General features: G+C 36.3%; 1 protein-coding gene across 4 annotated transcripts in view; it reads left to right on the top strand.

Annotated features, from left to right (window-relative positions):
• WDR17 (WD repeat domain 17) overlaps positions 1-26,827 on the top strand; it is a 105,214-nt gene that overhangs the window by 15,834 nt on the left and 62,553 nt on the right. Inside the window, exons 1-4 of one of the 4 annotated variants that reach the window (XM_035004300.1) lie at positions 6,806-6,988; positions 7,097-7,236; positions 7,629-7,751; positions 19,548-19,676. In XM_035004300.1, the coding sequence (XP_034860191.1) occupies positions 7,686-7,751; positions 19,548-19,676 (195 nt within the window). In that variant the 5' untranslated portion in view covers positions 6,806-6,988; positions 7,097-7,236; positions 7,629-7,685. Of the gene's footprint in view, positions 1-6,805; positions 6,989-7,089; positions 7,237-7,628; positions 7,752-19,547; positions 19,677-26,827 lie in introns of those variants that run through there. The other 3 variants (XM_035004299.1, XM_035004298.1, XM_035004297.1) reach the window with 3 other exon arrangements.

Genomic DNA, 26,827 nt, shown 5'->3' with positions numbered 1-26,827 from the left:
TATGTGTCTTCCATAAGGGTATTCAGTCAACCAACAGCAATTACTGAAATGTCCATTCTTTCTTCAGTGTACAACATTGTCACCTTCATCATAAACAGCATATGAAGGGGTTTATTCTAGACGAACCGTGCTCCATTAGTGAATTTTCATAGCCTTACATCAATACCACACTCTCTTAATTATGATAGCTTTATAAGAAGTATTGATAACTAATAGTGTAAACCTTCAGCCTTATTCATCTATTTCAAGGCTGCCTTGACTTTTCTTGGCCATTTACATATCCATATAAATTTTAGAATTAGCTTGTTAATTTATACACACACACACGCACACACATGCAAACAAACATGCATGTATTGAATCTGTAGATTAATTTTGAGGGAATTTACATCTTCACAGTATTAAATCTTATTATCCATTAACACTTTATATCTTTATGCTTTTTTTGGCATCCACTTGGACGATCATGGCAATCATCACATTCCCTATTGGTATTCGTTTGGACCTCCAAACATGTATCCTAATGTAGTCCATCTCAGTCCCCTTCAGCTTCTTAAGGTAGATCAGTTTTTCCTCATTTCTTGTTGTGAGATCATTCTTTATGTCCATCTTCCTCATCTGCTTGTCCCTGTCATTGCTTCTAAAAAATACTTTGTGGATTAAAGAAGTATTAGTATTGTATCTCAGGGAGAGACACTTAAGCTAATGTGTCCAGAAATACGATGGCTGGGAATAGCAAGTGAGGCTGAAAACTCTAAGAATAAAGTGTCCAAGTGAAATTAGGAAATATAATCCAATTATACCATATCTATATGTGGACAAGTTCATTTCGGGTTTTTCCCCCTTTTAGTTTTGTTAGTATTGGAAAACACTGCTCTGGCTTCTTAGCGTGTAATTTTCTAAACTTAGATTATATACGTGACAGCAGAAATGTGCAGTTTAGTATTTTGTACCAGCAAAATGTGCTCATTAGCATAATTAGCATAAAAGAAACATTGTAAGCTTTCTAGAAATCCCCCTCATGTCTCCTTCCTGTCACTACTTCCTTCTGCCTGAAGAAAATTCTCTCATAACTTCTAATAGTATAGATTAGCTTTGCTTGTGTTTAAGCTTTTTAAAAATGAAATCATGCAATATATATCCTTTCATGTTTGACTTTCAGTCGTTACTACATTGTAGGGTTTATCCGTTTTGTTGTGCGTAGTTCATTTTAATTATCGCATAGTATCCCAGTATATGACTGTATTACAATTTTTATCTCCCAGATTGGGGGAATCTGGTTCTTGGGGGAGATTTGTGTCTTTCTCTCCCCAGCCCTTCTCTGTGGCCTCCAAACTGCACTTTGTATTTATGGTGGGTGTTGAATAGGAGACCATTTTTTTGCATCTCCCCAAATGGCAGATCTGTGATTTGTTTTGGTACAGGATGGGAGCCTGAGATGGCTTCCTGCCCACCCCCCAGGGACAGACAGCTTTTGCCTCTTCCCTTCTCCCAAAAGTACCTGGGGTCAGAAAGGAGGATTTTCTGTCTCTTCCTGGAGGCAGATAAGGTTTGCTTTTTCTCTTCCCCCATTGTCCCTGGCAGTGAGGGTGTTTTTCTCTTTCCTACTAGTTGAAGGATTCATGGATGTATACAGTGTTTCATGCCTGTCAACTGTCTAAAGCCATTTGCTTCGTGCATATCTGAGCCACTGAGGGGGGCGATGCCTGATTTGCCCCCAGTCTTTCTCCTAAGCACGCAATTGAGGTCTGTGGAGAAGATCTTACAACTGAGTGCAAACTCAGCATGCATCTAGTTATTCTAAACTGATGCTGTAGTTCACATTGGCCTTTGGGAATTAATTACCATTTTATCTGATTTCTTTTCTTACCTGCTTTTGTGGCAGTCACCTCTTTCTTCCAGGCCTTGTCAGAGGTGAAACTATTAGTGTGTTCTCTCTCTTCAGAGAGGGGCCTTTTATGCTTTGGAATTTTCTTGACTGCTTTCCAGCCTGACAATTTAATGTTATCTTCCTCCAGAGAGAATATATACTTTTGCTTTTAGAAAGTAGTAGAGTAAGGAAGATCAACTGAATCCAGTCATTGAATTTATTTGAAGCTGAGCCTCAGTCTTTGTAAGGGATGGTCTAATTCTATTTCATTCTTAGTCTTAAGATGTAGACCCAGGTAGTTCTCACTGAAAAGACGCCAGTATTAGATCACTTTTTTCTTTGGCAACATCTGAACTCCAGTTTTTTTCCCTCAGGCCCTATGGGATTATTGAAACTCTCCATAACTTTTCAGTATTTTAGCTACTACTTTTATAGGCAGATCTTATTGGGAAAAAAGTAGCATTCCCTGCCTCCCACCCCTCACCCCGCCAGGAAAAATACCTGGCTAGACCCTTTGGGTTTCTCTTGGGGCTTTTTTTTAGTTTGAGATTTTATATATTTTTATCCAGCCTTTCTAGTTGTCCTTAGAGAACTGGAGTTTTGTGTGTACATACATGGTATGTATGCAAGTGTATATACGTGTGCGTGTGTTTGTGTATGTATGTACACATTTGTCTGCCATTGCTGGAAGCCAAGGTCTTGTAAGTAGCAGTCTTTTAAATATATAGAATCATTCTGAGGATTCAGAGCACACTTGGGTAAACTTTTTATCTGCTCTCTAACTCAGACTTCCTCTTGACATTTTTATGTAGAATTTTAATCTAGTTGGGATGGACAACTCCCCCAGATTGTATGATGTAATATTTTTGTCATCTGCCCTCTACTAACTGATGCCTCAAGAGGAGTATCTGTTGGGCGCCTGGGTGGCTCAGTTGGTTAAGCGACTGCCTTCGGCTCAGGTCATGATCCTGGAGTCCCGGGATTGAGTCCCGCGATCGAGTCCTGCATCGGGCTCCCTGCTCAGCAGGGGGTCTGCTTCTCCCTCTGACCCTCTTCCCTCTCGTGCTCTCTGTCTCTCATTCTCTCTCTCTCAAATAAATAAATAAAATCTTTAAAAAAAAAAAAAAGAGGAGTATCTGTTCATAGTACGGGTAAGCAGACAGATGGTCCCAGATCTCTGTCATCTTGTACAACATCTTTAGCATGAGGCCTGTGTGCACATCCTGAGTCTCTTTCCCAACCCCTGTCCTCTCCCCTAACTTACCGTGACTTTAGACAGGACAGATACAGGCAGATAAAAGAGAATAATTGTGAGCAATGCCATTTATTTTATCCTTCATTTTGCCCTGTTTGAATAAGCAATGGCTTGTGCTTATTTTACATGTTTACTTAGTTTGTTAGGAAGCTTAAAATATAATTGCTGTCTCATAAGACAGCAGAGGCGGGGGCTGACTAAGAGAATGTAGGAACTGGAGATAGTACAGTAGGTAAGAGGACATAACTTGGAGGGGATGAATTTAGTACAGAAAAGATTACCTGCCAACAAAATTTCAGAGGATTAAGCCATTATCTTGGTCTGAGATAATCAGGTAAAACTGGATGGAAAAATCTAAATGTAGAATCAAAACAGACATCATGGAGCCCAAACATTAGGATAGGCAAAACATGTCATTTTACTCTCTTTAGGATTTTAAACAGGCATGAGTAAATGAAAACATTATCAAGCTAGGCAGAAGAAAGCAGAAATAAACATTTCAGGATGTGGTACAATTAGGTTCACAAAAAATCACAACCAGAGAACTTTTAGTACTTTCATTTCTAGACCAGGGACTGCTGACATGTGTCTTGATTTTAATCCCCATATTTATAGTAGGGTGTTGATGACTGGCAGATAGGACCAGCTTCTCAGTGAGAGCAGAGCCCTACTTTATTTACTTAAAATTGCTCTATCCCCTAGTTGGTCCTAACTGTTCTAACACAAAGAATTAAAAGCACTTCTAAACAAGGGAGAGTCATAGCAAAATGGAAACTTCACATGTACATGAATGGATCACACAAAATGTGCTGATTACTTCTCTCTTATGAAAAGAAAAACTCAACTGTTTTTCAGTGATTGTTAGAGGTTGAAAAAGAATGTGAGATAACTCAGATTACTTATATAAATATGTCTTGCTATATTTAGTTCATTTTTAAAATCCTGTCTTAAAACTGTTTTGCCAGGGACATAGGCATAACTCTTTAAATCTTGTTTATTTCCTACAGTCAGTCAGTAGACCTGGGTTTCCTCATGTAGGTAAGGTGAAAATATTGATTTGATCAACTAATCTCCATAGAGAGTGCCTATCATCCTACAGTCGAGGTAATGTATCAGTTAGCTCTTGCCACAAAAATATTTTGTTATCAACCACTCCAAAACTCAGCAAAATACAACATTAGACATTTATTGTGCTCACAAGTATAATACTAGGGTTTTACAACAGGTTTGGCCTGGCTGAGTATTTCTCCTTCTCACTTAGATCTGTGATTTGTCTGTGGCAGCTCTCCTCCTTGTGTCTCTCATCCTTCTTGGACCAGCAGGGTAGCCATGGAATGTTCTCGCTTTGTTGGCTGAAGTGCAAGGATATGGATGAAAATAGGCCCTTTAGCCAGAGGTTGGAACTGGAATACTCTGACTTCTGCCTACATATCACTGACAAAAACAAGTCTCAGGGCAAGTCCAAAGCCATAGGCAGTGGTATGCAGTCTGCCTAGGACAGGGTCATGGCAAAGATATAGATAAAGAGAAGGATATAAAAAAGTCAGAACCAATAATCAAACTTCAGGTTACTTGTGTTGGATATGAATGCCTGCAGGAAGTTTTCTGACAACACACAAGATTTTACTTCATTCTCTACTTTCTTTAACGTGACATTTCCCTTTGATTACTGTTTCCTTCCATCACTAGTCATAAGAGGTAGTAAGAATTTTCTGACTCTGAATTAAGTTAAATTTGTGATTTTAGCAATAATTAGTCAATTAGACCCACAGACTAATGCACAGATACAAATCTGTGGACCACGTGCCACCATGACTGTCGTCTTCTGGTCTCAGTTACTGCTCAGTGATCATGACATGCTTCCCCTCGGAGGTTTCAGCTCTGCACTCCAGACAGTCCTAACCCATCAAGCAGATGTGAGAGTTGAAAACTGTCAATCGTTCTTACACTAAATGAACCAGATTCTATTCACTCTCAGATCATCAAGACACCTGACTACCATCAGGAAGTGTGTATCCTTATGCAAGATCATATTTCATCTGGGATTACATGATGTGAAATATTTTACTTTTCTTAATTCTTGTAAATATGGTAAATAGTGCTCATGGAAAAATATCACAGAATAAGGCATTGAACTATTGTGTGCCCTAGGAACAAGGTATTCATTTTAACTACATTGTATTTAAAATGGTATAATAAATATACTTGTGCCTGGTATGATTATAAAATAATTTTACCAATTCAAGTTGGCATTTAATTTTATGCTTAAAAAATGTCTTAAATGATAACCAATGATTTGGTTAGCCATTTCCCTATAAGGAATTGAATGGTAGTCCCATTTCATTTGTTGGTGAGTATATTACCTGTCACCTGGATACATTTCTTTAGACCCTTTCCAAGTTTCAGAAATATGTAAGTTTGCTTCATGTGAACTGCCATTAGCTGACAGACTTCTAGGGCTGTGAGTGTCAATTCACTGAACAAACATTTTGTATCTTCTATACAAAGATGAATAAGGCAAGTTCCTTTGCCTTGGAGAACTCACAATTTGTATCTACACAAATCAGTGTCTAATCCTTGCAAATATATAAATAAAGGCAAACAGATGAGGGATTTGTTGCATTTGAGAAAGTCTTCAAAGAAGGAGGATTTTTAAGTTGTGTCTTAGAGGACCATAAATGTGACAGATCTCATTCACAGCAAAAGGGGAAGGACAGCTCAGGCAGAAGAATTTAAAAACTAACAGGCATAAAGTGATGATGGTATAGAACATGTTTAGGAATTGCAGTGCAAGCAAGGATATGAGTGAGTAAACTATTTTATTCATACAAGACATGATGAGGGTTTTCACTAAAACACTGACATTAGAGATGGAGAGAAGGGCCTTTTGAAGAGATATTTTAAAGACAGTTTGCTAAGACTTGGTGATCAAATATAGTGGCACAGGGAGGGGAAGATGATGAAAGAGTCAGAGACAGCTTGCTTTTTTTTTTTTTAAAGATTTTATTTATTCATTTGAGACACAGAGATACAGAGAGAGAGAGAGAGAGCATGAGCAGGGGGAGAGGTAGAGGGAGAGGGAGAAGCAGGCTCCCTGCTGAGCGAGGAGCTTGATGTGGGGCTCGATCCCAGGACCCTGGAATCATGACCTGAGCCGAAGGCAGACGCTTAACCATCTGAGCCACCCAGGTGCCCCGGCTTGCTGTTTTTTTTTTTTTTATCTCAGGTTACTGTCTAGAGTATAATGATAGTCACTGAAATGGGAAATGCAGGAGAAAGTCAAGAATGTTTAGAGGTGGTTGAAAGGGTCCAGAATCAAGGAAGTCATCAAGATGTAAACAAATTAAACAAGAGATTTTATTAGTCCTACAACTTCCTGTGCGAGAGCCTATTCCCAGGCATTTTGACCTGAGGCTTCAGGCAGATATTTGAAAATATTTCTAGGAAAAAGAAAAGGGAGAAGAAGAATTAGTCTGAAGAAGAGTGCCATGTTCCATCTGATAGACTTTTAGAGATAAAGCTGTTTTTCAGTCAGCCATGGTGATGTTTATATGTCATAGAAGTGTACCTTTTTTATGCCAGAACAAATGGTATCTTACTCTAGGATATGAAGAATGAAACAAGCTACCCAAATATTTTCTCTTTCTTTCTGGCCCCCCTCCCCTCCGTTACTCCCTCTCTCTCCTTTTTTCTCCACTGAGGTGTAATGGTTTGATGAGTTTGGTGAGGAAAAGGTCAGAACTTGCTGCTATATGTTGGGTGAAGCACCTGAACCTTGCAGAGGATATTTTGAAGTTCACGTGTTCTCCAGTATATCAAGACATCTCTTATTTAGCATGGCCAGTAAATAGTATCTTCCAGAAGTGAGTAAAATGAAAAAGTAGCCGAATTCATGTGATTTTTGACTCTCTGTTGAACATGTTAGCCCTCTACTAAGTGATGTGCAGTCTCTGAATTTTTGAAGCCCTTAGGGAATTAGCAACCGGCTAGCTGTAGAAGGATTTAACTCTCAAGGACGGAGATGGAAGCAAAAGGCAAGACAGACTTGGCCTTGTCATCGCATACCTTTCAACCTAGAAGATTTCTTCTGGCTTTATCTCCACCTCCTAAGGTTCAAAATAGAACTGCTTTTCTGCTTCCTGTTGCTTTGTGGTTTCTCTGGATTCCTTATTTGTAACTTGGTGACTTTTAGATGTAATTCGCCTGTCTTGCAACAGTTGAATCAAGTATGTTTTTTTAGAATGAAAACTGAAAGCCTAATACTTGATAAAGTATTTGCTGGTACTATACAACGACATAGTGATTATTTGATGTTTCTTTCCTACTTGAGTATAGGCTTACATTTTCTGGTTTAGCATTATTTTTACAGATACTATTATTTGTAAATTATTAAAACTATTTCAGCTGAAATGTTTGTGTGCTTCTAGCTTTGTGTACGGAACAACATTTCACAAGGCAGGTTTGGTAAAGCTGTTTGGCTGAAACACATTGTTGTTACTTTAGGTGCCGACTATTCTGATGCCGAGTTTCCAGTTGCCTTGATTAAGGTAGAAACATTCTATGGCTTGGATGACTTACATTTCAAATTGGTTTGAGCAAGATGATTGGTATGAAGGACTACAAAGAGTAAGATATATTTATGTGTGATTATGATTTTCTGTGGATTTCTTTTTCTGCTTTACTACTCATGCAGCTGTATTTCTTTGTCATTTGTCCTGTTGCAGACATTTTTGCATTGCAGTATTTTGAGGGTAAATAAGATACTTGATAGATTCCAAAGCAGAGGTATAAGAAGATAATATATAAATATAGTCATAATAATACATTGAAGAAAAGGTATTTTTTTTTCTGTCTTTGTTTCATGAATTCTTAGTGTTTTCAGATTGTCTTCAGGCTTTAAATATAAAATAGAATTCTTGTTGAGATTAATGTATAAAAACAACAATATTTTAATAGTCATTTTACATAAAGAAAAACATTTAATGAAGTAGATGTGCATGATACTATGTATTATATTAATATTGTAAAAGAAAATGCAAAAATTTTCTGAAGAAGAGTGCCATGTTCTGTCTGATGAATTTTTAAACAATTAATTATGTTTCAAAAGATTTGCATTGTTACCATGGCAACTTTTGTATAGTATTTTGAAAATAGCTATTCTGATCTATTATTGCAATAGTAGAAAACTGCTATTTAAAAATGCATCGAATCAAAATGGATTTAGTGTAAAATAATACGATGTCTTTTTTATTATTTTCACGTTTTTAATGGAAGATTTCTCAATCATTTAAATGAAGGCACTTTGTGGATTTTTCTTTTCTTACACGGCCTGGATTTTTCTTTTTATTAATGAGTGGAACAAAAGAGCCAGAGTATCTTCCTGCAGTTTCACCAGCTTTCTTCCCTGTCGTTGTTGGAAGGCAAAGGATACCAAAGATAGGAAGCATTGCATTTCTCTCCCGCCTTACTTCCTCAGGGTCCCTCCTCCACCCGTCCATGAAAGACATTTTCTCAGTATTTTACTTCCTTTTAGTTATCTTTTGAATTGTAATTCCTCAGCAGTTTAAAGCCTCCTGCCTTTTGGGCTTTTCCTAAGATTTTTTTTTCAGCTCTAAAACAAGCTGGTAAACATCTCTGCCACCAGTTAATAGCAAACTCTGGAGAGTAATCCTCCTGTTGTGGATCCTAAAGCGTTCTTCAGAAAACAGGTTGAGAATCAGTGGGTAGCCTGTCATTCTGAATTTCAGTCTTATCCCTAAATGATGGAAATATTTCAGTTTATGAGTTTAATAAGTCCCACTGGACACACGCACGCTACGTTGACAGCACCCTTTGTTTGTATTGTGTGCATGCATTTTCAGTGTAATAATTAGTGCTTTTTTGATGTTGGAACCAAAGGGTGTTTTTTTCCAAGTATAGTCTATATGTTTCTCAATGGGAGAGCATAGGGATGGTAGTCTAACTTGTTAAAATGCTTTTTACTAAAATTGGGTGTTCCTTTAGTGACTTCAGCGTAGTTCATAGAGATGATGAGGATTCCAAATCTTTTTCTCCATTGTAACCCCAGCCTGCCCTTTAATACTACCATTGGCCTTTATAAATGAATTCCTGGCTCTGAGACCTATTACAAAAGTAGCTGCTATTATATGTAGATACAGTTTAACCCTGAAATTACCATATTGTCCTCTTCCTGAGTTTGAGCTTCTTCTGGCTCAAGTTTTGGTCAGTTCTTACGTAGGTTTAGATGAGAATGAAAGATACTATTCTAAGTAATGAAAATTGGCACATGAATATGGACTTTAATTTCTTCTAAAAGTCCAGCTTATTATTTTTCAGATGATGTGTATGGGCATATATATCCTATATAATCAGCATCCAGCATAACAAATTTTTCAATAGAATTTTTTTCTCCTAATTTTTATTTAAAAGCAAAATTATAACACTGAAGTGTGGGGTTTAGAATGTACATAGATACAGCATATTTGATAATAGTACAAAGGACTGTATGGGGTGAATGAAAGTATGGTTGTGGGGTTATTACATTTTATGTGAAGTAGAACAGTAACACGGAGTACCACAGATGTTGGCAAGGATGCGGAAGAAAGGGGAACCCTTTTCACTGTTGGTGGGAATAGAGCATTTTTTTAAAATGTTCACAGGAAAAGATAAGTTGGATTTTTTTTTTTAAAGATTTTATTTATTTATTTGACAGAGAGAAACACAGCAAGAGACGGAACACAAGCAGGGGGAATGGGAGAGGGAGAAGCAGGCTTCCCGCGGAGCAGGGAGCCCGACGTGGGGCTTGATCCCAGGACCCTGGGATCATGACCTGAGCCGAAGGCAGACGCTTAATGACTGAGCCACCCAGGCGCCCCATAAGTTGGATTTTTTAAGTTGAAATTATAATTTAGAAATGTACTGTTTGAAAAATTACGTACAAGTGTGAGTTTGATCTTTAGTACAAAATTTTGATAGAATTAATTTTGATATAATTAATATTTATGGCATATGTATATATTTCTGCAGATAACACAGACACATATATATGAACTTGATTTTAGCTTAGTTTTACAATTTTATTTTTGGCAGTGTTGTAACTCTAGCTATATTTTAAAGTTCATTGTGATTATTTCATATCAACATACTCTTGCATATTCAAAAGTGAACTTTAATATTATAAAAGTCTAATGTAAATATACTCATCACTTTTTTTTATTTCATATACTTAATGTGTAGAGCATCTTTACTGTAATTGTAATGTAGGTGTTGTATTTCATATGAGATTGAAACAAAAAATTGAATTTAGGTTAAGAAAACACTACCTTTGCACGTAGGCTGTTGGCAGCCTACTGACACTGTCACTTACATGTGGGGTGACACCGTGCTCAGACTTTCTTCCCAAAGCCTTTATAACTCTCCATTATTCAGTGTACCACAGGGGTTAGTACTTCATTTAAAGTGTGCATATTGTTTCTGGGCCAGAAAGATTATATTTTCCAAAGCAACAAGTCTTTAGAATGGACATGGAAATTCTTAAGTCATTCACCTAAAAATGAAACCTATTCTAAAGTAAGGATACAAAAAAGTACATAATATTTATCTGAAACCAATAATTAACTGTAACATTCAGTTGGCATATATTTATTTACCTAAATATGTGACATATCTTTTTAGGATTTATATTGGAAACAAAGGCATGTATTTTGGAATGGACCTGCAGTGGAACATTTTCCATGTTCAGTAATGCAGAATCATTAGTGTGTAACCATTCATGCTGAGTACAAAGATAACAAAAGCTTCTGGATGTTTCTTTTTATCTCCTTAATAAAAGCTACATCATATTACATATATTTTTAATAATACTTTTGAAAAATAATGTGGAAGTTTCAAATGCTGCCCTTTTATTTTTTATTTATTTTTATTTTTTTAAGATTTATTTTTGCGAGAGAGAGAGAGCATGAGCAGGGGGCAGGGGCAGAGGGAGAAGCAGACCTCCCTGCTGAGCAGGAAGCCCGATTCGGGACTCGATCCCAGGACTCTGGGATCATGACCTGAGCCAAAGGCAGATGCTTAACTGACTGAGCCCAGGCTCCCTAATATTGCCTGCTTAAATGCATAAATAAGATTTATAAATGAAATAGTATTCATGTATTTAATGATGTATAATTTTTTCAAATTTCATTTAAAATCATGGATTTTTACAATAAGTTGCCGTTTTGTTTTATCCTGCTTATTATTTTAATGGCTGGTTTGGACAAGTTATTCAACTCTGAATTTAAAAAGGAATTAAGTTGTTAGATTTTAAGACTTGTGAAAGCTGCTTAGAAACAAGCTCATACCAAATTGTATGACAATATGGAAATTTTTGTATTCTCTAAATTTGGAAATTTAAAAAGTAAATTAATAAAAGTAGTAAATCAAAATAAACTGATAATTAAAGTAAAAATACATTGACAAAATGAATTTTGAAGTAACTTATTTATTTTCAATAAATAGCCAACGGACTTTGAGTTTCTAGTCTGGCAGGTAAGGAGCTTAGAAGTCTTCACTCGGGGGGGCGCCTGGGTAGCTCAGTCTTAAGCATCTGCCCTCGGCTCAGGTCACGATCCCAGGGTCCTGGATTGAGCCCCACGATGGTCTCCCTGCTCAATGGGGAGCCTGCTTCTCCCTTTCCTTCTCCCCTTGCTTGTGTTCCCTCTCACACTGTCTCTCTCTGTCAAATAAAGAAATAAAATCTTAAAAAAAAAAGAAGTCTTCACTTCGACCTAAAATGATACAAAGCTGAACAAACTGAAAAATCAACCACTCTTCTTAGATCTCTAAGAGAAGTGAGGTCACGAGGCAAATTGCTCCTTCCACAGTTGGAGAGACAGACAGGCAGTTATAGAAATTCACAACCTCCTGGAGCAGAGACCTACCAGCTAAAACCTCTGTGGGAACCAGAGCCAGAATAGGAAAACCTGAACTATAATTGGTGAATTGCTGGAGGCTCATGTCCCAGGTCTGAGAGTTAAAAACTCCAGGAAGACCCCCAGGCTTGTGTGCTTAACCTCCAGGATCTCTACCAGGTCTTCCCAGGGATCTTCCCTGAAGATCAGGGAAAATCCCTTCATGCTTCTGGCAGGGGGAGAAGAAAAGGAACCATTTTGAAATATGACATTTTTTTCTTAGCAAGGTTGTTCTTGGGAGAAATTGTTTTACCAGAGCCTAACGTGCTGGTTATTTCAGAGCCTAACCTATGTGGGGAAGGAAAATAACCAACTCCAGCTCACTGTACCCATCATGTGCCACCTAAGGGATAAACCCCACCCTCCCCAAGAATCACTGGTGAAATTCACATTCCACAGGCGTAGTAGGCTCACCAAAAGACAGAGACCTAATCAGTGGACTTACAGAACACTTCCTCTCTTCCCACAACTTACCATTATATTGCTGAAGGTCAGTTTACCACAGTTCCTTTTACCCAGTACATCACGTTTTCCTCTAAAGGAAAGATTTCAGGGCATACTAAAAGGCAAAAAACCCCTCAGTTTAAAGAGAATAAAAACCCATCAGAACAAGAGTCAGATATAGCAGGAATGTTAGAATTATCAAACCACGAATTTAAAGATTTTATTTATTTATTTGAGAGAGAGAATGAGAGACAGCACAAGAGGGAAGACGGTCAGAGGGAGAAGCAGACCCCCCGCTGAGCAGGGAGCCCAATGCGGGACTCGATCCAGAGACTCCAGGATCATGACCTGAGCTGAAGGCAGTCGCTTAACCAACTGAGCCACCCAGGCGCCCATAAACCACGAATTTAAAGAAACTATGATTAATATGCTAAGGACTTTAATAAAAAATATGTGAGGACAGATGGATAATTTAACAGAGAGACGGAAATTCTAAGAAGAATCAAAAAGAAATGCTAGAGACCAGAAACACTAGCAAATGAAGAATGTCTATAGTGAGCTCATTAGTAGACTCGATATGGCTGAGGAAAGAACTTCTTAGTTTGAGGATATGACAGTAGGGACTTCCAAATCTGAAAAGAAAAGAGAAAAAATAATGGGGAAATAAAAAAACAGAACAGAATATCCAAGAGCTGTGGGACAACTAAAAAGGTATGCCATACACATACTGTAAGTACCAGATCAAGTAGAAAGAGAAAGGAACAGAAGCAATAGTTGAAGCAATAATGACTTAAAATTTCCCTAAATTAATGTCAGACAGCAAACCATAGATCCAGGAAGCCCAGGAAATATGAAACATGATAAATGGAAAACAACAACAATGAAAACAAAAACAAAACTATACCTAGGCAAATCATATTCAAACTAAAAAACAAAAAAATCAAAGAGAAAATCTTGAAAAAAACCAGAGGAGCAAGGACAAGAATTACATTCAACTTCTCAGAAACCATGAAAGCAAGAAGAGAATGAATGAAATATTTAGAGTGTTCAGAGAAATAAAATACCAGCCAAGAAATCCATACTCTGTGAAATTATCTTTCATGAGTGAAGGAGAAATAAAGACTTTCTCAGACAAACAAAAATTGGGGAATTTGTTGCCATAGACCTGCGTTGCAACAAATGTTGAAAGAAGTTCTTCAGAGGAGGTAAGTGATAGAGGTCAGAAGCTCAGATCTTCATAAACAAAGGAAGAGTATTGGAGAATGTATAAGTAAAGGTAAAACCTTTCATTTTTCTTATTCTTAATTGATCTTGTTAACAAATAATAGTTCAAAATAAAAATGCAACAATGTATTTGATTATGCTTTTATACACATACATACACACATGTATACATATATATGTGTGTATATATATGCTGTGTTGCTTATGTATGAATGAAATGAATAACAGCAATGATAAAGGGATAGGAAGAGGAATTAGGGATATTTTGTTACTATAAGGTGCCCACACTACCTGAGAATGGTGTTATTTGAAAGTAGACTTGAATTAGTTGTAAATGTATATTACAATGTCTAGGATAAACATACACACAAAAATTTTAAATGAGACATAATTGATATGCCAAGAAAGAAGAAAAAAAATTGAATCATAAAAAGTGCTCAATTGAAACCAGAAAAGAAAGAAGAAGTGTGGAAGACAAAAACAGGAACAAATTGAAACAGTAAAAATAGGGTAGATACTAATCCAAGTGTATCAATAATTACCTTGAACATCAGTGATCTAATGCACTAATAAAAAGACAGAGACCCAACTACATGTTGTCTACAAATAACTCAAATTAAATGTAAAGACATATATAGGTTAAGAGTAAAGTGATGAAGAAAGATATACCATGCTAACACTAATTAAAAGAAGTGGGTATAGCTATGTTAATTTCAGACAGAACAGAATTCAGAGCAAGGGTAAAGAGGGACATTGCATAGTGATAAAAGGGTCAATACTCCAAAAAGACATAATAGTCCTTAATGTGTATGTGCCTAATAGCAGAGTATTGTAATACATGAGGCAAAAATTGATAAAAGGGCAAGGAGAAATAGATGAGCACACTATTATAGTTGGAAACTTTACTACTCTGTCAGATCGGACAGATCTACCACACGGAATCAGTAAGAACGAAGTTGAACTGCATAGCATCTTCAATCAACTGTATCTAATTTACATCTGTAGAATACTTCCTCCAGCAACAGCAGATTGCACATTCTTCTCAAGCTCACATGGAACATTCACCTAGATAGACTATATTTTGGGCTGTAAAACACATCTCAACGACTTAAAAGTATAGAAATCATACAAGCTCTGCTCTCAGACATCAGCAGAATTAAACTACAAATCAGTAACAAAAATATAACTTGAAAATCCCCAAATACTTAGAGGCTAAACAGCAGTCTTCTAAATAACACATGGATCAAAGTAAAGAGAAATTGAAAAGCATTTTGAACTAAATGAAATTGAAAATACAACATAATTTAAGGGGTGCAGCAAAAGCAGTGTTTAGAGGAAATTTATATTAGAAAATAAGAAAGATCTAAAATTAATCATCTAATCTTCTACCTTGGAAAACTAGAAAAAGGAGCAAATTAAATCCAAAGTTAAGGAGAAGAGAAGAAAAATAAAAATTTAGATCAGAAATCAATGAAATCAAAAATAGAAAATCAGCAGAGAAAATCAACAACAAAAAGCTTCTTCTTTGAAAAGATCAGTAAAATCTGTAAGCCTTTAGCTAGACTAATTAAGAAGAAAAGAGAGAAGGAACATATTACCAATACCAATAATGCAAGAGGGGATATCGCTATATATGGACATTAAAAGGATGATATAGGAATGCTACATACAATTCCATACCCCAAAATTTGGTAACCTAGATGAAATGGAACAATTCTTTAGACACAATTTGCCAAAATTCACAGAAGAAATATACAATCTGAATAGGCCTACATTTTAAAGAAATTGAATCAATAATAACATTTTATAATATTGTGATTTGTAAGAAATATATATTTGGTCATTCAGATGACCCAATTTCCCAAGTGTTGAGAGCCATAAATGTGTCTTTTGTTGTGCTAATAAGGTGACTTTTAGAAAGCACCTAAGATGGGGGCTGATTGCTGGCTGGAGCCAACCTGTGTTTGGAGGGTTGGAACTTTTAGTCCTACCCCTTGACCTTCAGGAGGGGAGAGGGGCTGGAGGTTGAAAGATTTTGTCAATGGCCAGTGATTTAATCAACCATGCCTGTATAATGAAGCCTCCAGGAAAACACGAAAGGGTTCAGAGGGCTCCCCAGTTGATGAACATGTGGCCCCCTCTGAAAGGACAGAATCTCCTTGCCCCTTCCCACATCTCTTGCCTTATGCATCTCTTCTATCTGGCTGTTCCTGAGTTAATATCCTCTTTTAATAAACCAGGAATCCAGTAAAATATTTCTCTGAGTTCTTGAGCCTTTCTAGCATATTAAAAGACTTGAACAGACCCTTCACTGAAGAAGGTAGATGGCCTGTAAGTATATGGAAAGATGTCCAACATAGGGAATTGCAAATTAAAACAACAGTGAGTTACCCTTGCCACCCCTATTAGAATGGCCTATCCAGAACACTGACAACACCAAAGGCTGGTGAGGATGGGAAACAGCAGGAACTCTCATTTATTTCTGGTGGGAATGCAGATGGTACGGCCACTTTGGAAGACAGTTTGATCATTTCTTTTTTTTTTTTTGATCATTTCTTATAAAACAAACATACTCCTACCAGGATCCGGCAATCACCTCCTTTTGCACTCCTTGTTATTTACCTAAATAAATTGAAAACTTACGTTTACACAGAGATCTGTGCATGGATGTTTATAGCAGCTTTTTCATAACTGTTAAAACTTGAAAACAACCAAGGTGTCCTTCAGTAGGTGAATGGATACATGAACAGGGTACATCCAGCAAAGGGGATATTTTTCACTGCTAAAAAGAGATGAGCTATCAGGCCATGAAAATACATAGAGGAAACTTAAATGTGTATTACTGACTTAAAGAAGCCAATTTGAAAAGGTTACATACTGTATAATTACAATGATATGACATTCTGGAAAAGGCAAAACTATGGAGAGTGTAACAATATCAGTGGTTGCCAGGGGTTTTTGAGAGAGGGAGAGATCAATAGGCAGAACATAGAGGATTTTTAGAGCATTGTGCCTATTCTATACAATCCAAAATGGTGGATACATGTCCTACATTTGTCAAAGCCCATGGAATGAATAACACTAAGAGTGAACCCTAATGCAAACTATGGACTCTGGGTGGTGATGATGGGTCAGTGTAGGCCCATCATTGTAACAAATGTACTAGTCTGATGGGAGGTTTCGACAGAGAGGGAGGTCGTGTGTAACTGGGGAATAGGGAGTGAATGGGAACTCTGTAATTTCCACTCAGTTTTGCTGTGGAACTAACACGCTCTGAAAACAGTTTATTAAGTTTAAAAAAGATAAAAAAGCAGGAAGTGAAAATTTTAAAAATGACTCAGTTTTACCTGTTTGTTTAAATCTTTCATGTTTCTTTTCCAGATATAAACTCAAAATTTGCTTAAACATAAATCAGAAACCATTTTTACTTACACACAAACATTAATAGTAATCATAGACCCCAAAGATAAACTACAAAAGCCTGTTCGACTCATCCTATAGTTGAAATAATATATATTTTCAGTGAAAAGTAATGTTGTAACATTACTAGTTTAAAAAAAATGTATTTTTTTTTTAAATTTGTCAGGAATGCTAGTGCTTGAGGAAATACAGGTGCCAGGGGAGGAGGAAAGAAAATTTTTATTTATAAGCACTCAAAGACTGAAGCACGGTTTGGTTATCATGGAATTTTTCATTTCAGATAACTTTTTACTTAAAAAAAAAAAAAACCAAAAACCCACTAGTTCCAGTCAGATAAGGGGATTTAATGGGATGAAGATAGATTTGGGGAAAGGAAAGAAAAGATCTTTTCTAGAAGGTGGAAAAATGAAATATAAAAGATATAAAGAAGAAAGTAACTTTATAAATAAATTGGAGATAATGAAACTGACTAGAATTTACTAATTGCTGAGCATTAAAATAAAGGATAAATGTAGTGTTATGGTCAATACATGATTCCACTGATACTGAGAAGGAAGCAGATGATACAGAGACACTGCTTTATTTTTGAATGACAGTACCAAGTATCCTTGGTTCAGAGTAGCTTGTTTTACACCACTAGGTGGCAGAGTAGAGAGAGGAGAGGCAGGTTGAGGTGGACGGTTCCTGGGGATACATTGAACAGTTACCTATTAGACTTGTGTCATGGGTCAGATGTATATATATATTTATGTGTTAATGTTTCATTTGTGTGATATTTCACATGTTGTGTTAAAGCAATAACATTTTGCTACTAAAATAATATAAAACTTTTGAACAGCATAAACAAAATGCTGATTAAAAATTGACTTGGTATGTTAGCGTGACCCAAATTTATTATATCTGCTAGGTATTTACTTAATGTTTCAAAAATAGTTTAAGGTTATAATTGCTCTATATACCTTTTCCTTATTTGAATCAGATATGAAATTGACAGTGAAAAATTGATATTTGCAGGGTATAACATTGTGGTATAAGTGAAGATTCTCTCATGTTAAGAGTCCTCATTTTTAGACCAATTTTTTTTTTAATTTTTTTTTATTTATTTGAGACAGAGAGGAGAGAGAGAGAGCACATTAGAGGGGGGAGGGTCAGAGGCAGAAGCAGGCTCCCTGCCGAGCAGAGAGCCCGATGCGGGACTCGATCCAGGGACTCCAGGATCATGACCTGAGCCGAAGGCAGTCGCTTAACCAACTGAGCCACCCAGGCGCCCCTAGACCAATTTTTTTGACCATATTAGAAAAGATAGCAAATAATGGTCTAGATTCTGCCTTGAAAAAGTTTTTTTTGGTCAATCTATTCTTGAATGCCACTGAAGAGGTAACTATGTAGGGTAATACTCAGAATAGATTTTTTGTTTTTGTTTTTGCCTTAGTGTTTTCCCTGTATCTGGGTTTTCAATATGATTGTAGATTTATAATCAGCCTCACTCTTGGCTTCCTTTTTTCCATCATCCTAGAAAAATTGAGCTTACACATAGATTCACAGAATCCCTTGAACTGAGAGAAATGGTAGGGAAAACCTCCTTCAGAGGGTTTCTTTTAGATGGAAGGAACAGAGGTTAGACGCCTCACTCCAGCTCACGCTCTATGCTGGCTTGGAGCTGGGTCTGCATCCCTGCTTGCTGAGTCCCAGCCGGACTGATTCTGCATCTCCAGGGCTGTTTGCTCCACCATTCTATGCTGGCCACGTCAACATTTTGTAACCAGTAGTTTCCAGCTTCCTTCTGGCCCATCTTCACAATGAACGATATTGTTAACGCAGCTTGTATACCTGTCCTGTGTACCACAAATAGTTTGTGTGAAGATCCTGAGTCATCATAAAAACAATGACGCTCCCTGGCAGAGGCCACAGTCTTCCCAGCCTTGGCTCATGGTGTTCTACACTTGAATTTGCTGCCTTGAATTGAACTGCTTGTATTTAAAAATTGGTAGGTTTTATGCAGAAATCTAGATGCTTCCATTTCTCTGGAAAGTTTCATTAATCTGGCAAAGGGAAGGGACTTCTCCAGTGGCACTGAAGCCCTTTAGATAGAATATGCACCTTCTATTTCACTGTGGCCCCCATCACTCCTCTGGGATTCCCAGTCCTCAGCCAAGTGTTATTTGTTATTGATCATCTTCTAATCTCTTGCTTTACAAATTTGAGTTACCAGCCTTGATGTGTCTAGACATTTGGGGATTTCAATTCTTGTTCTCTGAAAGAGATTAATAGTCCTAGTAAAAATTTTTTTCAGGGCATAAAAAAGGATTGATGAAGATAGCTATAAAATAATTAAGTTTATTGAATAATGAAAATGACTGATATTTCTCCAAATTTGGTTTTCAAGGCAAACATGTCCCAGGTCAGGCAAGTGGGCCTGCTGGCCGCTGGATGTCAGCCATGGAACAAAGATGTATGTGCTGCCAGTGGAGACAGGTTTGCATACTGTGCCACCCTGGCCATCTATATTTACCAGGTAAAATATTATGGATGCTTTTCGATTTCTAATTTTATTAGGTAAAATTAATATTTAATACATATTTTAAAATCCCTGTTATAGGAAAGGCTTAAGTCCTGTAATTTAATTGATATTTATATTTTGTTGCTGTTTATACTATATTGGTTTTACAATTCAAGCTTTTAAAAAATGCTCGTATCATAGTTTCAGATTGTTAGAAAAATCTTAATTGATTTCATAAACCTTTATGTGCTGTTCATCAAACAGAATTTCTTCAAGAATTAAAAGCTTCCAATCTGTGAGTGGTGAGCAATTAGAATCTAATGCTTTTAAAATATATTTCCATATAAATCATTGGAATTCATTTATTCATTTGTTTCAGACCTTGCTCAGCAGCATTTCATATGAGAAAATCATCAGTTGAAGAATGTGGGTCATCCATTAGAGATCATTATATTAAAAACATTACAGATATAAAATATTTTGAGATATTTTTGAGATTCAAAACTTTACAACTCCCGTTTTTTCATGTCTGAACTCCATCCAGACCTCTCTCATCTGTTCCCAATCTATAGAGCCAATGGCCTTCTGAATTGTCCCAGTTATAAGTGCCATAAGCATCATAAATCCAGGTCCATCTTTCTCCTCAAACCTGGAGTCAACATTTCAGTGTGAGCAGCTAACCACTTACCTGAACCACAGATGTGAGGGTTAGCTCTCTTAGGCTCCTCCTTCTCACCTCCTATCCTGTAGGTAACGAGGAGCGATCCTAGCATTTTGTACCTTTATAAAGCCTTCTCACCTAAACTATTATAATAGTCTCTTACTATCTTCTTCGCCTCTACTTTGACTCCCTCTAATTTATACATTAGTGTAGTCATTCATCTGTAATGCATATCTGCAATTTTCAATCTTCAGCTGCTTCTCGTTCCTTCATATTAACATCCAACTTCATAGTGTGACATTGTTTCGCAATGTCTTTCTCCATCTCCTCTCACCTTGTGCCCTGGGCAGACCATGCTAATTGTATTTTCCAAAACATCTCAGACTCTTTTATATCTTGCCTTTGTTTACACTAATTTTTCCATTTGCCTGTGTTGCCTGTTCAGAGAGTGTTTTCTCATCTTTCAAATCTCAGCTCAAGTGTATAAATTCTTGTCCGTATTCTGCTTTTTCCTCTTTCCCATTAGCAAAGGACCTTAGAAAACGGACTGCCTCTCTGCCTGCTTCCCTTTACCAGAATCAGTCTTCCTCACCTTTGATTTCTCAAGTTACTCTGTACTCTCTGGAATTTGATAGATACTCGTTAAATACTTTTTGAATGATATATTTTTTGTTGTTTTGAAACACCAGTTCATTTCAGTTAATAGTGAAAAAGATGATTGCATTATTCTGGAATAAAAATCCTTTTAATTACCAATAGTGTAGTTTATTGAAAATTTAGGAAATAATAGCATTAATCTATAAACCCATTAATTTTACACAGATTCAAGTTAGATTTTATGTAGTCTGTTACTCAAGGTTATAGAAACACCCAGCAATCAACCTCAGTTTCAGTATAAGTCATATTTTTTCACTTCCCATTGCCCCATGGAGAAGACAGCAGCAAGCCTGCTAATTGCTCCCTTTTTCCTCCCATCTGCCTCCTTTACACTTTGCATGTCCCCATAAGCTCCTCACTCCCAAAGGTCTCCTACAAAATTTCTCTCTTAGTCTTAAGTCCCTAACTTCTTGTCTTACTTCCTTTTAGAGAAGAAGAATGTATCAGTCTAGGTAAACTATTCCTCCAAGGAGTAAGGACAGTCAGAGAATGGACGAAGGCAGCACTTAATTTTTTTTATGTTCACATGTGTCTTAAGTTTTATGATGATATTTTATGACTTGAATATTTAGGAAGATTGAGCTAAAATTATTAATATAAAAAAACCTATGAAGAAAATGTATGAGTCATTAAAGACCGAAACAAATTAAAAATCACCCTGATTTAGAAATTAAATAAACTCAGGTGATAGTTCATTACAGAGTTCACTGTAAAACCTTGTTTCAAAGTATGCAAATGGAAAATTACATTTATATTAAATGGTGACATTAACATTCAACTTACATTAATCAGTATTTTTTAAATGTCATTGTCTAAATTGAAGTGCTTTGAAAATTATGCTACATAAATATAAAATGTTATAGTTATTTCCAAAGGGAATAGTTATTAAATCATACCTGGGGTTAATGTACAGAGTCTGATAGTCTGTCACAGTCTGTATAATGATGCCGAGGTATTATCACATCTGTCTGAACTGTTAAATGATACTTGTAAATGTGGTAAGAATTTTTCCTTTGACCATTGAATTGTAATGCAATAATATATTGTATTAACTACTCTAAAAATGATTTATGGTCCAACTCAAAGTAATAGTACAGACTCATAATACTGAATTGTAAATATAATAGGAATGTATTAATAAATTAATCCCTGTAACTATTCTATATTGTGCTTAAGATACTGTTTGGATGATTTGTATAGTAAAGCCAGTGAAGATCATTGATATGCAACATAGCTTCTTCATGTATTTATAGACTCTTCCACTGAATTTCTAACTTATGTAGCAGTTTTTTCTGTTAGATACATTAGACACACTCACAGTATTTACCATAGATAAACTTAAATCACTGAATAACTTAAAACTTACAAATCTATTCCTAAATGTACAGAAAATGTACTTATATATTTAAGTAGGCCAACTTAAGATTATTATAACTGCAATACTAATCAGATGAAAACTCCACTGGTACTTGGTTATCTCTAATAATATTTTCATCTGAAGTTGTTCAGGAATAGCTGAAGTTCAAGTAGTAAGAGATATAGAAATTATAGAAGGGAAAACCTTAGGAAATAATTAGGTCATTTGTCAAAATTTTATATAAAGATGTTTGCTACAGCATTTTTTGTGATAGCAAAAAAAAGTTGCTTAAATGGTAAACAATAGCATAATGGCTCATTTTTTTTCAATAATATTAACTGAATCTCTTCTGTTGGCCAAGTATCACTAGGCACTAGGAATGAAACTATGAACAAATCAGGTAAATTCTTCTCATTGAATTCATATTCTTAGTAAGGACGGGGGCAGGGAGGGGTCATTAAACAAATAAATAAATAAATAGGTGTTGCAGGAAGAAATGTGTTCTACAAAGGATATAAAAACAGGTAATATGTTAGAGTCATTTACACCAAAAACAAAAGCAACGAAAACAAGTGGGACTGCATCAAACTAAAAACCTTCTGCACAGCAAAGGAAATCATCAACAAAATGCAAACGCAGCCCACTGAATGGGAGAAAATATTTGCATATAATATATCTGATAAGGGGTTAATATCCAAAACATATAAAGATCTCATACGATGCAATACCAAATTAAACAAATGATCTGATTAAAAAATAGGCAGAGGATCGGAATAGACATTTTTCTAAAGAATATTTACAGATGGACAACAGACACATGAAAAGAAGTCTCAGCATCACTCATCACCGGGGAAACGCAAATCAAAACCACGCTGAAATATCACCATATAGGTATTAGGATGGCTATTTTCAAAAAGACAAGGCATAACAAATGTCAGGGAGGATGTGAAGAAAAGGGAACCCTTGTGCACTGTTGATGGGAATGTATATTGGTGCAACCACTATGGAAAACTCTGTGGAGGTTTCTCAAAAAATTAAAAACAGAACTACCATATGATCTTGCAATTCTACTTCTGAGTGTTTATGTGAAGGAAATGAAAGCACTAATTTGAAAGGATACATGCAGTCGCATTTTCACGGCAGCATAACTGAGACATGGAAGCAACCCCAGTGTCCATTGATGGAGGAACGGATAAAGAAAATGTGATCCATATATGCATACAATGGAATACTATTTAGCCATAAAAAGAAGGAAACCTTGCTATTTGCTGCAACATGGATGGATCTTGAGGGCATTATGCTAAGTGAAATATATCAGAGAAAAACAAATACTGTATGATCTCACTTTTATGTGGAATCTAAAACAAAACAAAACTGAATTCATAGATTCAGAGAATAGATTGGTGGTTGCCAGAGGTGGGGGTACAGGGGGTGAAATGGGTAAAGGGAGTCAAAAGGTACAAACTTTCAATTACAAACTAAATAAGTCATGAGGATGCAATGTACAGCATGTTGAATGTAGTTAATAACACTGTATTGTATATTTGAAAGTTGCTCAGTGAGTAGATCTTAAAATCTACCACAAGAAAAAAAATTATAACTGTGTGTGGTGATTGTTAAGTAGGCTTATGTGATCATTTAGCAATATATGCAAATATCAAATCATTATGTTGTATACCTGAAACTAATATTATATGTCAATCATATCTCAATTTAAAAAAAAGGATAGAGTATGGGACAGGTTTTGGGGTGGGGGTGGGTGCGTAAATTTATTTAGGTACTGTGGTCAGAAAATACCTTTGTAAAGAGGCATTTTTGAACTGAGACCTGGACAGGAAAGAATGAATAACCATGAGCAAATCGATGGGGAGAGCATTCAAGGCCAAGGGAACAGCAAACATAGGCTTTAAAGCAGAAATAATTTTGCTATAATAGAAAAACAAGAAGGTCAGAGTGGACAAGCAAGAATGCTATACCAAGTGAGCCTTGCAAACAGCAGAGTTTCATAATGTAGGGCATCGAAGGCCGTGTTGCAGTTAGGATTTTACTGCAAGTATATGGTTGAAGAAAGAATGGTGTAATAAATAGTTAATACAATAACGATTTGGAACACTCTTCCATAATACTGTGAAAGGTTCATTATTAAAAGGAAAAGCCAGGTACAACAAAATGGCATATACTATATAATCGCAAACATGTTGAAAATGCTAGAAAGAAAAATTCACTGATTAATGGCACATTTACAAAGGAAATAGGAAAATTGGCTATTTCTTTTTTTCGCTTACATACAAGACCACAACATAATGCCCCATCCAAAAAGCAATAACAGAAAATGGGCCCAGTGATATTGCTCTGCAGACTTCAGACATCTTAATAATATAATAATGAGCAATTGGTTTATTTAACCCAATTTTTTTATTGAAGTATAGCTAAGTCAATGTTAAATTAGTTTCAGCTGTACAACATATTGATTCAGCCATTCTGTGCATTACTCATGGTCATGACGTCAAGTGTCGTCAACATCTGTTACCTTACAGTGTTTTTACAGTATTGCTGTCTATATTCCCTATGCTGTACTTTTCATCTCCATGAATTATTTATTTTATAACTGGAAGCCTGTACCTCTTAATCCCCTTTATCTATTTCACCTATCCCCCCACCCATCTCCTCTCTGGCAACCACTAGTATGTTCTCTGTAGTTGAGTCTGGTTTTCTGTCTTGTTTTGATTTTTAGATTCCACATGTAAATGAAATGATATGATATTTGTCTTTCTCTGACTTATTTCTCTTAACATGATACCTTCTACCTCCAATCATGTTGTCACAAATGGCAAAATTTCATTCTTTTTTGTGACTGGGTAATATTCTATCACACACACACACTTCTTTTTTTTTTTTTTTTAAGATTTTATTTATTTATTTGAGAGGGAGAATGAGAGAGAGAGCACATGAGAGGGGGGAGGGTCAGAGGGAGAAGCAGACTGCCTGCCGAGCAGGGAGCCCAATGCGGGATGCGATCCCAGGACTCCAGGATCATGACCTGAGCCAAAGGCAGTTGCCTAACCGACTGAGCCACCCAGGCGCCCTACACACTTCTTTATGCATTTATCGATGGGTACTTGAGTTGCTTACATATCTTGGCTATTGTAAATAATGCTACAATAAAAAATAGGGGTACACATATCTTTTCAAATTAGTGTTTTCATTTTCTTTGGGTAAATACCCAGTAGTGAAATTACTAGATTATGTGGTATTTCTATTTTTAATTTTTTGACGTACTTCCATACTGTTCCCATGTTGGCTGTCCAAATTTATATTCCCACCAATAGTCTTTTTCTCCACATTCTCACCAACACTTGTTATTTCTTGTGTTTTTGATCTTAGCCATTCTGACAGGTATAAGATGATACCTCATTCTGGTTTCAATTTGCATTTCCCTGCTGATGAGTGATGTTGAGTAATGTTGGCCGTGTGTATGTTTTCTTTGGAAAATGTCTATTTAGGTCTTCTGCCCATTTTTAATCGGATTATTTGTGAGGTTTTTTGGTATTCATTTTTATAAGTTCTTTATATGTTTTGGATAGTAACTCCTTACTGGATATGTCATTTGCAAATATCTTCTTCCATTCCATAGGTTGCCTTTTCATTTTGTGACGGTTTCCTTCACTGTGCAAAAGCTTTTTAATTTGCTGTAGTCCCAATAGTTTATTTTCTTAGCCTAAATTTTTTCATTTAAATCTATTTGAAAAATTACAGAAAAAATATCCCAAAACCAAGGGGTTTTTCTTCATAAATAGATATAGTTCTAAAAATATAATAAAGCTCTGGGGGCGCCTGGGTGGCTCAGTTGTTAAGCGTCTGCCTTCAGCTCAGGTCATGATCCAGGGTCCTTCCTCAGCAGGAAGCCTGCTTCTCCCTCTCCCACTCCCCCTGCTTGTATTCCCTCTCTCGCTGTGTCTCTCTCTGTCAAATAAATAAATAAAATCTTTAAAAAAATATATAATAAAGCTCTGAATTATTACGTACATTTAAATGTACATTTATTTTTACTTGTTTTAAAATTGTTTATTTCAATTCTCTTATTTTTAAAAACTGATCTTTTTTCTGCTCATCATCACTTATCAGAGAAATGCAAATCAAAACTATAATGACATCTCACCTCACACCTGTCAGAATGGCTAAAATAAAAAAGCACAAGAAAGCGAGAATGTGGAGAAAAAGGCACCATCTTGCACTGTTGATGGAAATGCAAACTGGTGCAGCCACTGTGGAAACAGTATGGAGGTTCCTCAAAAAGTTAAAAAAGAACTACCCTAGGATCTCTGGATCACGCCAATGGGTATTTACCCAAAGAATACAAGAACACTAATTCAAAGGAATGCATGCACCACTATGATTATAGCAGCATTATTTATAATACCCAAACTGTGGAAGCAGTGCTAGTGTCCGTTGATTGATGAATGGGTAGAGAAGAAGTGGACCATATATACA

Source organism: Mirounga leonina, unplaced genomic scaffold, assembly GCF_011800145.1.
Source record: "Mirounga leonina isolate KUSES-001 unplaced genomic scaffold, KU_Mleo_1.0 Mir_128, whole genome shotgun sequence".
Classification (NCBI taxonomy): Eukaryota; Metazoa; Chordata; class Mammalia; order Carnivora; family Phocidae; genus Mirounga; species Mirounga leonina.
The sequence above is the reverse complement of the archived record's forward strand: the minus strand, read 5'-3'. Positions and strand labels throughout refer to the sequence as shown.